Here is a 12870-nt window from a genome sequence, read left to right as displayed (position 1 = left end):
ACCTTGAACTTGTCAACATTCCTTTTATTAATTTAAGGTACTAAAATTGACTTTTATTTTGGGGAGGAGTTTGGGTCATTCCCTGCAGAGCACAGGGCTATTCCCGGCTCTATGCTCTTAAGTCACTACTGGTAATGTGCTGGGGACCATATATGGTGTTAAGGATAAAACCTCAACTGCTATTTAAAACATAAGATAGGTTCAATCCCTGGCTCCACAAAATTAAACAAACAAGACTCCTTGCATGTGGCTAATTTAGGGATCAAACCTCGACATCCTATATGGTCCCAAGCCCTGACAGGAGTGATCTCTGAGCACTGCCAGGAATACAAACAAAAGATCCAAACAAGATCATATCACTGTGTCCTGTGTGTGTGTGTGTGCGCGCGCACACGTGCACATTTTGGTTTATGGGTCACACACAGTAGCGCTCAGGACTCACTGCTAGATCTGTACTTGGATCATTCCTGGCAAGGTTAAGGAGACCGTGTGAGATGTCAGGTACCGAAAGTGGTTCAGCTGCATGCAAGGCAAGTGCTCTCTATCCACTGTGCTATGTATGCCTCCAGCCCCTCCCCTTTGACTTTTATGTCTAGTTTTTTTTTTTAATGCTTTTTGGGTCACACCCAGCAATGCACAAGAATTACTCCTGGCAGTGCTCAGGGGACCATATGGGATGCTGGGAATCGAACTTGGGTTGGCCACCTGCAAGGCAAACCCCTACCCGTTGTGCTATGGCTCCAGCCTCATGTCTGTTATTTTTAAATTTTGACTTTTGGGTCACTGGCTATATACCAGAGATTTCTCCCAGTGTTACTTAGAAACGATGATTTTTAAAATTATCAGAAATTTAAAACCAGAGAAAGAAATACCTTATAATAAAAATGCAAGAGTGAGGCTGGAGTGATAGCACAGCGGGTAGAGTAACCCCTGTGCATAGCCGGGTGTGACGCAAAAAAAAAAAAAGTAAGAATGGGGGCTGGAGCGATAGTATAGTAGATAAGGCATTCGCCTTGCATGTAGTCAACCCAGGTTTGATCCCCAGCATCCCATAAGGTCCCCTAGCACGAACGGGAATAATGCCTGAGTGAAGAGCCAGGAGTAACACCTGAGCATTGCTGGGTGTAACCCCCCCAATAAAAAAAAATTATGAGTGGAAATCTTTGTTTTACTACTTATTAACTGTGACTTAGAAAAATATAGTTTCTCAGTTTTCTCATCTACAATATGAAGAGCCAGATCAAATCTTGACTATACTATAAAAATTATGTGTATCAAGTTATTAACCAAAACTATTTAATGATCTGTAATAATCCAGACTGCAGTTATTATGGACTATCATTTCTAATTTTCTCAATGTACAAATAAAAAAAATTTGGGCAAAGACTGCTTATGATTGGCATGCTGGTAGTGGCGAGAGGGGATAATTGGTGGTGGGAAATACACACAGGTGAAGGGATGGGTGCTGGAACATTGCATGAAAGAAACCAATCATGATCAACTTTTTAACTGTGCAGTTCACAGTGATTCAATTAAAAAATAAATTTAAAAAACAAAAGACATGCCCATGATTACTTATTTTGGCTAGGACCAAAGAGAGTTATGGTTAAGTCTACCAGAGTATCTAAAACACACAAGTAAGAGATACTGAATGTAATTGCAAGACAAGGATCAAAATTACAAAAAAAAAAAAAAAGGAACAAAATAGAATCTAAAATAGAACTTGACTGATGCGCAGTGGGCAGGACATTTGCCTTGCACATGGCTGACCAAGGATCAATCCCTGGCACCCAAATGGTCTCCCAACCCATGCCAGGAGTGATCCCTCAGCGTAGAGCCAGGAGTAAGCCCCTAAACAGCAGTAGGGTGTGATCTAAAAACAAAAGAAATAGGGTCTAAACTATGGCCAACACAAACACCACAGATTTTGGCTCTGTGCCCTTTACCAGCCATCATTAAAAAGAAAAGCTGGTGACTGCACTAGTTCATGTTTCTGAAATAAAAACACATTACCTACTCAGGAAATGCACATTCTTGATTCTAAGACAAAAAAGCTCTCTTGAAAATGCTCTTAAAGTTAAATATTAAATGGTAAGTTCAACATCCTCAGAGGAGGCATAATGGCATAAAGGCGAATGGCATCAGACTAAAATACCTGTCAGTGGAAGAATTCTTCCAAAGAATGCAGTCCTTTAGCATAACTCCTTATTATCTAACTTTGTAGCGGGCAAATTAAGAGCATTTGGTCAAATAGTTCTCTCAGGTACTTCTTGAATAATACCACACCTCACAAAAACACTTTTTTAACAATTTTTGAATGGAAGGAATATGATCTTATAATTCCAATAAGATTCCTGAATGCAAATATGTAGTGACTAAACAGCCCACGGGAGGGACAGGACTCCGAAAAGAAGAGAAAGTCTAACAAGCACAGAAACTTACTTCTTTTCCACTTAGAAAAAAACATCAAAAGAAATGGCTGGCAAATTCAAGAACTTTCTTAAAAAATAACATGTATTTCTCTCAATTTAGGTAATAACTGAAGTCATTTTCAAAATTCTTGATTCACAAAATTTAAGCCTAAACAATTTTAAAAGAAAGGAAAAGAAAGCTTCTCTATGGCTTAGTAGTCTAAAGGGCGTTCAAGATTGAAGTGTTTTGTTTCTCACCCCAATCTTTGTTTCGTACACTATAATCTCCCATTGGTTGTCCTAAACAAGCTACAAATTCGTAAAAAAAGCTTGGTTATGCCATTTATATACACAAAATACAAATAGGATTATAAACAAATCTGAAATTGTGCAAAATAATGCTATGAATAAAATTTCACCACATACATACTTTTTTATGTTTTTTTGGGTGACACTTGGCAATGCTCAGGAGTTACTCTTGGCTGTGCATTCAGGCATTACTCCTGGCGGTACTCAGGGAACAATATAGGAAGCCAGGGATCCAACTCATCTCAGCTGCCTGCAAGGCAAGCACCATACCCACCACACTATCATTCCCGCCCCAATATACATATAACTGAAATAGGAAGCCTCATTACCTATACTCATCAACAATCTCATAATTTTTAACTTGACTGGTAGACTGTAAAGTATTTTAAACTTTTACCTATCATGTGGTGACAGCCTGACTGGATTGTTACTCGAATTAGTCAAGTTTTAAATCACATTTTAAGGAATCAATTTCTAATATGCAGCAAAATGCATCTAACTCATAACATCCCTCTGAATTAACAGCTAAAGAAAACACCATGTTTATAAGTTATCAGTTTTACCAAATGCCACCTCTAAGGATCTTAATTTCAAACCTGCTAATAGTTGTTATTAAACCTGTTAGCAACCACTTCTAATTTATCAAGTAAAATCAATTCAAGACACTAACGTCCTCTCTTCTTCTTTTTCTTCTTTTTCTTTTTTCCAGTTGCTCCATCTCCATCACCATCTCCATCTAGAAAAAGAAGTTCATATTCATTTCAACCTTCTAAGTATAGGAATAAAGAGCAATCAGACAAGTACATACACACACAACTCTTCTTTTATGAATATACATTTTATCCCCAAGTAGATCCTTTTCCTTTAAAGTTGAGGCAAAAATGATAAACACTATAATTTTCAGGTATAGAGCTTCATAACTCTTCATTCTATGTATATAGGTATATCAAATTATGCCCATCACTAAAGGTCTTGTTTTCATAGATCACTGTTCACTCAATACCCCTCCCTCTTACCCAACATCATCCCCCCCCTTCCCTTTTGATATCATAAAAAAAATCCATCTCGAATAATATATGACAAGTGGGAACAATAATATTCTTAAAACTTTACAAACTGCTATTTAAGTATTAGAATTTGACTTGTAGAATCAAAAGTAACACTTTTTACTTTGCCTTTCAGGAAAGAATTGCTAATTAAGATTTTTTTTTAAATTAAAAAAAAAAAGAGCTGGAGATACAGTACAGTGGGAAATGCACTTGTCCTTCACATACCTAACTGGGATTTAACCCTCAGCACCTGACATGGATTCCGAGCACCACCAGTAGTATCCCTGAGTGAGCCCTGAGCAAAGCAAGGTGTGGCCCAAAAAATGAAACAAAAAAAATTTTTTGAAGTATTAAATTTCACATTTTTAAAAGCTAAAAATAGGTTATATACCCAAAATAATGAGTGTTATTTCATGTAGCTACATTATTTTTATGTTGCTTTGCAGTTTAAACATGTTTCACGGCATCATGCCACCATCAAAGCATTCCAAGAGATAACAAGAATGTGCTCAAGATAATCCCAAATAGAAACCTGCTAGAGCAGGTCATTAGACCTGCTAGAGTAGGTCATCAGATTCTTCATCCGATGATAGGTATTTAGGGTTTCACATTAAAAAATAATTTTTCCTGGGGCTGGAGCGATAGCATAGTGGGTAGGGCGTTTGCCTTGCACACGGCTGACCCAAATTTGATTCCCAGCATCCCATATGGTCCCCTGAGTACCACCAGGTGTGACCCCAAAAAGCAAAAAAAAATAAAAATAAAAATAAATCCTTCCTTCCTCTTCAAGGCCATGTTCTCTCTCAAATATATCATTCATTTGTCTCTCTGTTTCTTTACCTGCTTATTTCCACTGTGGAGTAACCTGTATTCCCTACTGAAAACATTTCTCCTTGCTCACTCCTCTCACATCTTTATAAGCAAGTTTCATTCAGTAAAAACTATCCTGCCTTACTTGAAAAAAAATCTTTTCTGCATAGTTATTGGAGTTCTTTTTCTGATCAAATTACATGCAAAACATCACAGGGCACCTTTCCTAGTCCATAGCTCTTAGATTCTCAAAAGAACCTGATGATTAAAAAAAAAAAAAAAAGAAGCTATCTTGGAAAACATGACAAAGAGTACACAAAATAATTATCTGCCGATCATTCACAATCATCTATAAATATGTGCCCATACCCTTGAACTTTAAGGAAAAGATAGCATTTAGGGGGAAAAAAATAAAGCAAAATAATGGCTTAAAACATTTTAATGGGGGCTGGAGCAATAGCACAGTGGGTAGTGCGTTTGTCTTGCACGCAGCCGACCCAGGTTTGATTCCCAGCATCCCATATGGTGCCCCAAGCACCACTAGGATTAATTCCTGAGTGCATGAGCCAGGAGAACCCCCATGCAACACCAGGTGTGACCCAAAGAGTTTGAAAACAAAAACACTTTAAGTATAAAAATCTGATCTAAGTTTCTGAAAATGCTGTTTAAGACGCTAATGCCTGGCACTGGTAGCTCACTCTCGGAGAGCCTATTGGACAGCATGTAATATTAATGTCTCATATTTTTATGTCTTCTTGGATGGGGACTGGACCTCCTCCACCCAGATCCCCCATCTTCCAGTAGCTAGACAGTTACACCCACCAACTACCGTGTAACCCCATCAACGGCCAGGATCCAGAGACTATAAAACCAAGCTCCCGAAAGAGAACAACGCCATCTCCTGCCCCGGCACCTGGCTGTCCTCACCGGGTCCTTGTAGGACAGGTTGAGTTTCCCTCTCCGCCCCGAGCAGAGTCCCGGCAGCTGAAGACCTCCGGGACCCAGCCACAGCTATGCTGAGACCACTCTCCACACACTTGGACAAGTCTCACACATGAAGGAACCAGCAGAGGAACCCAGGTGTGTGGGACCTGGGGCTGAGATCTCCAAGCCTTCTTGGTTTGGGACTGGACCTCCTCCACCCAGATCTCCCATCTTCCAGTAGCTAGACAGTTACACCCACCATCTGCTGTGTAACCCCATCAATGGCCAGGATCCAAAGACTATAAAACCAAGCTCCCGGAAGTGCGGCCACATTCAAGGCTTCGTGACCTCTTATCTCTAGTATTTCTCACTCTCAGAGAACCCAGCAGGCTACGGAGAGAATCCTGCCCGCATATATGCCTGACTGGGAACACCTGTAAAGGTGATTAGAGGCTGCTCCAAAAGCCTCCATCCCTCTCAGAGAGCTCGACAAGCTACTGAGCGTATCCCACTCGCACGGCAGAGCCTGGCAAGCTACCCGTGGCATACTCAATATGCCAAAAACAGTAACAATGATGGTCCTCATTCCCCTGAAAGAACCCCCAATATGCCATCAGGCTACACTAGCACGTGACAGGGATGAATGGAGATGTTACTGGCACCCGCTCAGGCAAATCGATGAACAGGATGATAGTGATACTGATGTTTATGTCATAGGAAAAACTGTACCAACAATGTACAACAGATGATTAGGCTTGTTTAGTAAATAGAAAAAACATCCATATAGTTGAAAATTAACCACAGCACTGACAAACAATGAACCCTCAACCCTACACCACCAAGTGCATTATTACCAGGAGTGGCTCTATTACGGAAGGACCGAATATAAAGCACAACTCTATGGAATATAGAGATGAGTAAGTGGTCTCTCAAATAATAAGAAGTTGACTGACTTTGGTTTATCCTTAGTTTGTCACTTGAATTTTTTAATTTTGGGGTCACATTTGGCTTTGCTAAGGGAACACTCCTGACAGTGCACAGGGTACCACAGTACCAGTGACTGAACGGGGGTCCTTCTCATACAAGGCAAACATCTACACCCCCATACTACCCTATCTGGTAGCACAGCAGCACTATCCTCCCGTTGGTTCATCGATTTGCTCGCGCGTGCCCAGTAACGTCTCCATGGTGAGACTTGTTGTTACTGTGTTTGGCATATTGAATACGTCACAGGTAGCTTGCCAGGCTTTGCACTGCAGGCGAGATACTCTCGGTAGCTTGCCAGGCTCTCCGAGAGGGGGAGAGGAATCGAACCTGGGTCAGCCAGGTCGGCCGCGTGCAAGGCAAACGCCCTACTACTGGGTTATTGCTCTGGTTATCCTTTTAAATGTTTATCTAGTTTCATCTAGTAGCTCAGTTATTTCATTGGTATAGCATGAGATTCTTTTTACGGCTCAGAAGTGTTCAGGTTTACTCTGTGCTTAGGAATGACCACTGGAGGGGGGTGATATGTGGTGTCAGGGATTTGAACCAGGGCTGGCTGCAAGCAAGGCCCAGTGCTTCTTGTAATATCTCCCTGGCACGTAAGAATAAGCTCTTAAATGTAGTGGTTAATATCAAAATTTAGACAGTGAAAAAAAAATCACACGTGACTGATTGGTTATTCTCTTTTGCTAAAATAGATACAATTTTTTTTATATACTAACCACAACTTTTTTAATACTAATTCCCTATGATTGACCCATCTATGAGCATTTTAAGGATTTAGGCACCATTTCTCAAATTAAGCAATGTCAAGCATACGATAAGTACTCATTTTATTTGTTTTTTTAACTAATTGAGAAACAAAATATTTGAAGTATAACGACAATGGTAACATGATCTAAGAAATAAAAAGGAGGAAATCGCCAATATTTGAGAATACTCTGACTTACAAAATTGCAGGGCCAGAATGACAGTACAGTGGGTAGGGAGTTTGCCTTGAACACGGCTGACCCAGGTTCAATCCCAGGTATCCCATATGGTCCCCCAAATACCAACAGGAGTAATTCCTGAGTGTAGAGTCAGGAGTAACCCCTGAGCATCACCAGGTGTGACCAAAAAAGCCAAAAACATAAATAAAATAATAAGTGCAATTTCTTAAAATTTTTTAGTGTTTACTGTGGATTTCTTTGTTTTTAATGCAAGATAAAGTATTGTTCTCTGATATTCCAGTATAAAGTAATAGCCATCATCTATCAAACTTTTGTAACAGAATGGTACACTCAGTATTTATATACTCATTGAACTATTTTATCGCTCTTTCAGTTTTAATGTCTTTCTTTCATAGATACCAGGATATTCTTAACAGACATAGTTTTGTATTAACTTTCATAGATACCAAGATATTCTTAACAGACATAGTTTTTGTATTATCTTTCATAGATACCAAGATATTAACAGACATAGTTTCTATATTTAACAATGTGCCCAAATCAATGAATAGTTACTAAATGATAGCACAGCGGTAGGGCGTTTGCCTTGCATGCAGCCAACATGGCTGACCCGGGTTCGATTCCTCCGCCCCTCTCGGAGAGCCCAGCAAGCTACCGAGAGTATCTCGCCCGCACGGCAGAGCCTGGCAAGCTCCCCGTGACGTATTCGATATGCCAGACACAGTAACAACAAAGTCTCCAATGGAGACGTTACTGGGCCTGCTCGAGCAAATCGATGAACAACGGGAGGGAGGACAGTGATACAGTGATACAGATAACTAAACATGCAAAAAACAAAGGAACCTCAATCCTTGACTTGCACTTTATATAAAAATCCCAATAGATAAAAATTTATAATCCATAAAGAAAAAAGTAAATGATCCCTCAAAATTAAATCCTTTTCTACAATTAGTCTACAGTTAGTACCGGGGCTGGAGCGATAGCACAGCGGTAGGGCGTCTGCCTTGCACGCAGCCAACATGGCCGACCCGAGTTCGATTCCTCCGCCCCTCTCGGAGAGCCCGGCAAGCTACCGAGAGTATTCAATATGCCAGACACAGTAACAACAAAGTCTCCAATGGAGACGTTACTGGGCCCGCTCGAGCAAATCGACGATCAACGGGAGGGCCTTTACTTTACAGTTAGTACCATAAAAAAGTGAAACACACCCTACAGGGAAAAGTCTAGTAGAAGACCTGTGTTAAAAAAGACTTGTATTATGAATACATTAGAAGGGAACTTTCTAGAATGCTTGGCTGAGAGACAGCTAAGCTGCACACAGCAACAGGCTGAGGTTGGTTCTCTAAATCAGCCTCAACTTTATCAGTTGTAGAAAATGGTGAAAGAAACCACTTACTCTATTTTTGGGGATCAAACCCAATGGCACCAAGGAAGAACATTAAAAGGTTTTCAGGAAACTGGCCTTGAAGCACAATCCCGCTACGAAACCAAATGAAAGAGAGATGTTAAACAGATTTCTCAAGCTTATGTAAAGCTCTCTTCCACAAAGAAATGAGACCTGATACAGGATCTATACGATATAAGCAATTATAGAAGGTGGAGGAGGTGGAAGATTTGGTTCTACCTTTGATAAGATTTTTGGAGGAGGAAGGATGCAGAGAATGGAGAGGTAAAAATGTAGTGTATCAACCCTTTGTAGTTTTATTAGATTTATGAAAGGATACAGTAAGAAAGCTCACTCTGCAAAAGAATTAATTTGTGACAAATATGAAGGCCGAAGAGCGATAACACAGTGGTAGGGCGTTTGCCTTGCATGCAGCCGGCCAGGCCGTGCCAGGTTCGATTCCTCCGCCCCTCTAGGAGAGCCTGGCAAGCTACCGAGAGTATCTCACCCGCACGGCAGAGCCTGGCAAGCTACCCGTGACGTATTCGATATGCCAAACACAGTAACAACAAGTCTCACGATGGAGACGTTACTGGGCCTGCTTGAGCAAATCGATGAACAATAGGACCATGACCGTGATGAAGGCCAAGGTGGTAAGAAAGGAGCAGTACTGTGCTGTCCCAAAAGCTAAGGAAGAAAATTAAGAATTCATACAAAATAAGAATTTAGGGTTCTGATTGGGTAGCGTAGGGTGCTTGCCTTGAACATAACTGAGCTGGGTTTGATCCCAGCATCCCATATGGTCCCCCAAGCACCACCAGGAATAATTCCTGAGCACAGAGCAAGGAGTAACCCGAGCAGAAAAAGAATAGGAGGAGGAGGAGGAAAAGGAAGGGGAGAAGGTGATTTCCATAGTGAAGGAAACCAAAAACCAAGACTGAAGCCAGGAAACTTCAGTCATTATTTTAGATCAGGAAGATCTTGCTTTTACTAGGTGGGAGAAGATTTATTCGTGTGTATGGACATACAGTTGGTTGAAGAACTGTGTGGCTACCAAAAGCCAATACATACTCTTAACAACTAGTCATTACTTTTCATCCAGATCAGATAGTCAAAACACAGAGATACCAAGTGTGCTATATGAAGGCATGCCAATTTATTATAACTATATGAAAAGGGTCACCTAACCTTTGAATTTAGGGTAAACTTTGCTGAGAATGGCTCTTTTCTAATAAATTCTCTTTGCTAGAAAAACTCCTTACCAGGAGGAAGAAAGTAGAAGAGATTGATGAAGTGAACCTGGTAGAATTTAATCCAAATCTTAAAAGATGGCACCATTATAATGGAGAAGCTTATGAAGGGTGGTGTTCAGTGTCAGGCCTCTTAATGGGGTGAGTTACACTGCTGGCATTTTCTATGTAGTAGTGAATGAGTGATGAACTGTCAGTCACATTTTCTATGCAGTAGTGAATGAGTGGTGGACTGTCAGTCACTACTTATTTTAATATTCAACTATAGTAGTGTTTTAAAAGTTAAATGACTATAAAAGTGCTGGAATAAATAGGAGCTGGAGAGAGAGTCTATCAGGTAGGGCACTTGCCTTCCAAGCAGCCATCCAGGCTTCAATCCCTGGCATGCGCTGAGCACTACAAAGAGTAATTTCTGAGTGCAGTCCACAGGATTCCCATATGCAAAAGTTCATCAATTGCAGTAAGGTATCTTTGCTGACGAATGTTGCTAATAGCAGAGGTTATGTATGTGTAATACAGCAGGGGCATACAGCATTACACTGCCCAACCTACTCTAGATTTTATGCTGCTTTTTGTTTAAAAAAAAGGGGGGGGGGAGGGTTAGAGCCAAAAAATTAGTATAGTAGGTAGGACACTTGCCATGCACAAAGCCAACCAGGGTTCAATCTGTTATCCCATATTGTCCCCTGAGCACCACCACCCGTGATTCCTGAGCATAAAACCAGGAGTTAAGCCTGAGCATTACTGGGTGTGGCCCTCAAACAAACAACAATAGTACAACCATGGGATAAGACCATTAAGTAAAGGTTTATTATTTAACTGCTGGTATTAGCTAAAAATATGCTGTGATGGGGTTGGAGAGATGGTACAGTGGACAGGCCACTGGTTTTGCACCTGGTCAACCCAGTGTCAATCTCCAACACCCTATTTGGTCCCTGAGCCCAGTCAGGAGTGATACCTGAGTACAGAGCCAGGAATAAGCCCTGAGCTCTGCCAGGTGTGGCTCAAACATGAAAAAGGAGATGTGATGACTACACAGTGTAATACCTCTATTTTTTGCTCAATTCTGGTGTGAACCTAAAACTGCTCTAGGAAATAAGAAACTTAAAAAAAAAAAGTGAATACTGGGTGAGTGAAATAGTTCACAGGGTTGGTGTGCATACTCTGCGTATATGAAAGTCCTGAATTTGAGCTCCTGAACCAATGCACAGTACTCTAAGCAACACATCAGGAGTTACTGCCTTGCCTGGGATGCCCGCCACAATCCCCAATGGTGAACATTATCCTCGGCAAATTATATCTTAATAAAACTGACTAAAATGTATTAAACAATACTAAGTAGTGGAGCACTTGCCCTGCATGTGTAAAGTCCCAGGTTCAATCCCAAACACCAAAAGAAAAAAAATTTTTTTTTAATTAGTGAAACACCATGAGGTACAGTTGTAGACTTACAAACTTTCGTGCTTGGGTTTCAGTTATACAATGATCGAGTACCCATTCCTCCACTAGTGCCCATTCTCTACCACGAATGATCCTAGTAGCACTCCCACCCTACACCCCATCCCACCCCTGTGGCAGGGCATTCCCTTTTGCTCATCCTTTCCTTCAGGGTCTTGTAGTTTGCAATAGAGGTATTGAGTGGCCATCATGTTTGGTCTATAGTCTACTTTCAGCACGCATCTCACATCCCAAGCGAGACCTCCAAACATCCTATACTTGGTGTTCCCTTCTCTATCTGAGCTGCCTTTTTTCCTCCAGCATATGCTGCCTGCCGGCTTCCAAGCCTTGGACCTCCTGGTACTTATCTCAACTGTTCTTGGGTGTTCAACTCCCATTCTGTTACTTTATATTCCCCAGATGAATGCAGTCTTTCTATGTCTGTCCCTCTCTTTCTGGCTCATTTCACTTAGCATGATACTTTCCATGTAGAACCACTTGTACGTAAATTTCATGACTCCATCTTTTCTAACAGCTGCATAGTATTCCATTGTGTAGATGTACCAAAGTTCAAAAGAAATTTTTTTAATCGAATAAATTACTTCTGGCACATTGCTAAGTGCCCACAGGAATAACATACAAACATATAAATTTTAAATATATCTAAAATGAAATAAAATATATATATTTTTAAACCCTAAGCAATTAAACTTCATACAAGTTTTGCCTGCAATATATATCCCCAATCTCTTAACTAGCTCTCTGGATGTTCAGACTGTTACAAGTTCTATTAATTCCCCTTCTTCCTTTACTGCATCTCTAAGCCTCCAAGTCCTCTGAATTCTGCTTCTATAATATCTCACTGTTCCAAAGAAATCTTCCATTCTGTCTCATTTATGGCCAACAATTAACTGTCATTATCATATATCTGGGCTACTGCTAAGTGTCCCCTAAAATGATCTGTGAATGATCCCTATTTCTTATTCCCTAACAACCCTGCATCTATTTAAGGCTACATATATTTCCATAATATTCTTTGTATTTGTTTACATTTTGGGCCACACTTGGTGATGCTCTCAAGGCTTATTCCTGGCTCTGTGCCCAGGGATCACTCCTGGTGGGCTCAGTGGACCAGTACGGTATCAGGATCAAACCTAGATCCACTGTATGTAAGGCAAGTGTGGACACTCTGTACAATTACTCCAGCCCCTTTGGGGGTGAGGGCGGGGAGGGGGTACACCCAGTGGTGTGTAGGACTTAGTCCTGTGCTATGCTGGAGATTGAACCTGGGTTGGCTATGTGCAAAGAAAGCACCCTACCCACCGCTGTTCTATGGCTCCTGTAGCATTTTCTTTCTAAAAT

The 12870-nt window shown here is 40.8% G+C and overlaps 1 protein-coding gene across 2 annotated transcripts in view; it reads right to left on the bottom strand.

Annotated features, from left to right (window-relative positions):
• METAP2 (methionyl aminopeptidase 2) overlaps window positions 1-12870 on the bottom strand; it is a 39188-nt gene that overhangs the window by 22405 nt on the left and 3913 nt on the right. For both annotated transcript variants that reach the window (XM_056116284.1, XM_056116290.1), the window contains exon 3: window positions 3391-3456. In XM_056116284.1, the coding sequence (XP_055972259.1) occupies window positions 3391-3456 (66 nt within the window). The remainder of the gene's footprint in view (window positions 1-3390; window positions 3457-12870) is intronic.

This window comes from Sorex fumeus, unplaced genomic scaffold (genome assembly GCF_029834395.1).
Source record: "Sorex fumeus unplaced genomic scaffold, SorFum_2.1 ptg000003l, whole genome shotgun sequence".
Taxonomy (NCBI): Eukaryota; Metazoa; Chordata; class Mammalia; order Eulipotyphla; family Soricidae; genus Sorex; species Sorex fumeus.
The sequence above is the reverse complement of the archived record's forward strand: the minus strand, read 5'-3'. Positions and strand labels throughout refer to the sequence as shown.